Raw genomic sequence first — 5,000 nt, 5'->3', positions numbered from 1 at the left:
TTTTGGAACCAGTCGTTAGATATGTATTTCTGTGAAGATGTCAGTTTTTGGAAGCAATCTTTAGATATATTTCTGTGAAGATGTCAGTTTTTGGAAGCAATCTTTAGATATATTTCTGTGAAGATGTCAGTTTTGGGGAGCAATGTTTAGTTATTGACTTCTGCGAAGATATAAATTTTTAGACGCTATTTTGGGTTTTCTGTGAAGATAACCATTTAAAGAAGCAAATTTTAGTTATCTATTTCCTCATTTTCATCTTCAAAAATTGCCTCGCCATTCTTAAAAAAAAAATTATACAGTTTGGATTTGGTGTCCTTTTTTTGTGTTCAATTCTCTCGTTCATTGTTTTAGATATCGATATAATTGTTAGCATTGGTTGTTATTGGCTGTTTTGTGTTTTTTTTTTTTCATGTATTTTCAATTTCCTTTTAGCTAGTTTACATGTTTTCTTACAGTAGTCAGTTTCTCTATTTACTCCTTTCTCCTGTATAGCTTTTTTTACCCTTTCTCCTGTATAGCTTCAACCTTTGTACATTTTTATTGTACCCAACTTCAGGTTTCATTATGCTTTATGTTCATCTCTCTCTCTCTCTCTCTCTCTCTCTCTCTCTCTCTCTCTCTCTCCTCTCTCTCTCTCTCTCTCTCTTCACAGCTTTCATATTTCCCTGTTATTTTAATCTATTTGCTACTCCTTTTTACACCCTTCGAATTTTTTTTACATTTTCAAGTTTTTTCGCGATGTTCTTCCATTTGTAATACCCTTCGTTGTCTTCACTTTCTTTTTCATGTTTTCTTTCAATTTTCTGGCTTTCTTTTGCATAATGCTTTCACGTGGAAATCTTTTTCATTTCCATAATGTTTTCTCCTGGAAATTCTCTTTCCCTTTTCCCAGTGTTTTTCCCGTCAAACACGTTTTTTCCATTTCTTCTATTGTTTACCTTAGAATAATCTATTGTTATACCTTTTTTTTTTTCGTCATTTATCGTCTTTATTGTATATTTCCCCACTATTTTCTTCAGAAGTTTTCCCCCCTTTTTTTAGCTTATTGATTTTTTAACCTTGTATTATGTTAAAATGGAATTATGTCAAATACGCTTCCTTTTTAGAACATTTTCTCAGAACTCGGTTGTTTCGTCAGAACTTTCATTCCATTTTTACACCCACCATCAAAGTTGAAAGGAGGGTATTTTCCTTCACCCTTGTCGATCTGTGCGTCTTTGGTTTTACGTCAGTAGGATGTCTGAAGAACAAATAAACGGGTCTCGATAAACGTAGAAGCCGACAATTCTTTTTCTCCTTCTCCAGACATTGATGGCGATTTGAAAATATGCTATCTTGGACACTATTCTTACAATATTTGAAAAGAAAAAAATAATAACCTGTTAATAGTTTAAATATGACATCTGTTTTGACGTTGTTACTGTGTTTAGAATGATTTATTGTTAATTTGTTCTCGTCATTTATATATTTCCTTATTTCCTTTCCTCACTGGGCTATTTTTCCCTGTTGGGGCCCTTGGACTTATAGCATCTTGCTTTTCCAACTAGGGTTGTAGCTTAGCTAATAATAATAATAATAATAATAATAATAATAATAATAACAAACCCTTACCTTAGGTTTACTAAGAATTATATTTTTATTAGCATTATTTACTATGGATGGCTCTGAATAAGTTATGTTGTATTGCCGAATGGTCTTCCTGAGATTATTCCTGTCAATATCTGATAATGTCATTCCTATCAAATTCCCATAAATTTTGTTCCCAATACTTTCCTTTCAGAGATTGTATTTATTTTTTTTTTTCAAATGGAGTCTTTTGACATCTATTTTTTTGTTTCTTTTTCGTGATGTTTCCCCTCGGGAATTCTATTCATTTTCCTAATATCTTCGGGGAATTCTGTATCCTTTTTCCAATGTTTTGGCCGGAACATATTATTACGTCTCGGGCACCTCGGAAGATATTTGTTGGAATCCTGTGGCATTGATCCCAAAAGAACGTCGTCGAAAGTTCTTCCCAAAATAAAGTTTCCTTGAAAAATACAATTCCAGGTATTTGAATCTTCCAGATCATAGAATTAAAGATGCCCAAATCACCTTATACTGGAGAGGGTTTGAATATTCTCATTTGCCGTTTACTTAGTCCACACGCAATGATCTTTCATTTGAAATTTTCAGAAAATAAACATGTGTTATTTTTGCTCTCAATACCCCGACGATGTTGTCAGAGGAAGCGTTGAAGGGACATTTTTTTTCGTCATGTAGTACTCATCAATTTGAGAAAAACAGTGATACTTTGAAGAGCATTTTAACACTGGCCTTATCATTCTCATATGCACCAAGAACCTTTCACTGACTTTACTGCAACGAGGAGAAATAATGCGCATAGATTGTATAGTAAGCAGGTAGCGCTACACCTTGAAAAGCAGTAACAGATGAGTCAACGTCTTGACGCTAACCATATTACAGTATATGATAATGGTAGTTGGTTGGGCAAGGCTCCAGCCATCCGTTGAGATACTACAGCTAGGGAGTTATTGGGTCCTTTTTTGTCCAAATAGCACTACATTGGATCCCTCTTTGATTACGGTTCATTTTCCTGTGCCTACACATACATCAACTTGTGTGGTTTATCTATACATTCTACTCTTTCCACTCACACCTAACAACACTAAGATAACCGAAAAATTCTTCACTCAAGGGCTTAACTATTGCACTGTAATTGATTAGTAGCTGCTTTCCACTTTGTAAGGGTAGAAGAGAGGCTTTAGCTGTAGTATGTAGCTCTTCTGGGAGAAGGACACTCCAAAATCAAACCATTGTTCTCTAGTCTTGGAAAGTGCCGTAGCCTCTGTACTGTGATCTTCCACTGTCTTGGGGTAGAGTTCTCATTCTCTAGGGTACACTTAAGCACACTATTCTATGTGTTTCCGTGTTTCCATTCCTTATTGGTCTATTTTCCTTGTTGGAGCCTTTGGGCTTATAGCATCCTGATTTTCCAACTAGTAGCTACCAGTAATAGTAATGATAGAATCCTGCAACGGGGTGTCCACCTCGGGGGCCAGTAATGCAAATAGATAGTAGAAGTAATGTACTTGAATTTGAAAATGAACTAAAAGTTATGAATAAACTAAAAGCACTCAACATTCCAGCATCTTGGTTCTTCCATAATCAATTAGTAAGAAAAGACGTCCTGAATATTGTAATCAGTAAATCGATTTAGTACAATAGTCATTGTTGACGGTTGGGATATAATGATAGCTTATATATGAAATATCTTATTTATTGTTGTTACTGTTCTTAAAATACTTTATTTTGATTGTTCATTACTTCTCTAGTAGTCTATTTATTTCCTCGTTTTCTTTCCTCACTGGGCTATTTTTCTCTGCGGGAGCCCTTTGGCTTATAGCATCCTGCTTTTCCAACTAGGGTTGTAATAATAATAATAATAATAATAATAATAATAATAATAATAATAATAATAATAATACAGGCTCGTTAAAACGTTCTATAAAATTGCAGCATATTTGAAATGGCTACTTTCGTTTAGGCATGGCGTAAATGGGATCATATTTTGACTAAAGTGGTCCAAATATCCTCTCTTTTATAAATAAAATCTTGAATTATTTTTAGTAACGAAAATTGTTTTATTGAAGAAAAGATGTTTTTGTACATTAGTAGAATTATATTTAGGCTTAACTGTGTTTATTCATAATCGTATTCTTATCTCATATGAATACATGTATCTGTTTGCGTTTGTGTATATATATATATATATATATATATATATATATATATATATATATATTATATATATATATATATATATATATTATATATATATATATATATATATATATATATATATATATATATATATATATATATATATATATATACATACATACATACGCATATAAACGCATGCATATTTGTGTATGGGTATGCATGTACAGTATGTGTTTCATCTTATCAGAAGTTGGTGGGATATTATAGTATACTTGAGATCGTGATTCAAAGATTTTAATGTTTTTTTTTTTTTTTTTTTTGGAAGGGGGTGCTCAAATTATAATCATCCTTTGGAAAAATAAGAAAAAAAGCCTTCCCATTTCAAATGTTAACGACAATCAGGAACACCCAACGTCTCTCCTTTGATTATCTATGTGTAGTTATTCTTTCAAGAAATTGTAACTAAGGACTTTTGCTGAATGGGGAAGAATAAATGAAACGAGATGTATTCAACCAATAATGAAAATCAAATTCATTACACATTTCCATAATTCATGAGTTCCCTCACAAACCTCTTCATTAATTATTCTGTTCTTTGTAGATTTGGTTCAATTATTTGCTTCACGAAAGAAGCTATAAATTTTAGATTAACTTCTGATGAGATCATTATTTTCTCGAGAGTGAAGACAGCTTACGACTTCTTCTAATGCCTTTGCTCTCTCTCTCTCTCTCTTTCTCCCTGTCTCTCCAGATGGTCCGTATCACGTGCAGTCAACCGAGAGGTCGACTGTTGGCCAAAATGGGGCCCTCAGCGTCGAATGTTCCGCTTCGGGCAATCCCACACCTAAGGTCACGTGGACTAAGGACGCGTATGCTCACAATAGGTAAGTATCGGATTCAGTTATGTATTTATGTATGTAAATATGTAGATTTTAAAAGATTACAATTACGCATTTTATATATTTTTAGTAACATATAAGGTGGAAAATTAGGTAAAATTTTGAGTGTTACGTAGAAATGCGAACTTCATTCAAATTATAATGATATTAGCAGAGTCAATACAGATATTATTCTGGATATTAGGAGGGTGATATAGCATTACTGATTGTTTATTATCTTGTTGGTATATATTTATTAAGTTTTCGATGAATGCCCAGCAGATTATAGCCATCAAGGTATTGTGATTGTATACTATACGTTATAGATTGTGTACAGTGGCTTCTTCACAAACAATAAAAGTGAATAAATGAATCCTTGTCTCCTGATTTTATAAT

At 32.9% G+C, this 5,000-nt stretch overlaps 1 protein-coding gene across 1 annotated transcript in view; it reads left to right on the top strand.

Annotated features, from left to right (window-relative positions):
* The window catches only part of LOC137623061 (nephrin-like), a 735,729-nt gene that overhangs the window by 647,455 nt on the left and 83,274 nt on the right, over nt 1–5,000 (top strand). The window contains exon 17 of the mRNA XM_068353701.1: nt 4,478–4,610. Coding sequence (XP_068209802.1) covers nt 4,478–4,610 — 133 coding nt within the window. The remainder of the gene's footprint in view (nt 1–4,477; nt 4,611–5,000) is intronic.

Source organism: Palaemon carinicauda, chromosome 30, assembly GCF_036898095.1.
Source record: "Palaemon carinicauda isolate YSFRI2023 chromosome 30, ASM3689809v2, whole genome shotgun sequence".
Lineage (NCBI taxonomy): Eukaryota > Metazoa > Arthropoda > Malacostraca > Decapoda > Palaemonidae > Palaemon > Palaemon carinicauda.
This window is presented reverse-complemented; position numbering and strand designations above follow the sequence as displayed.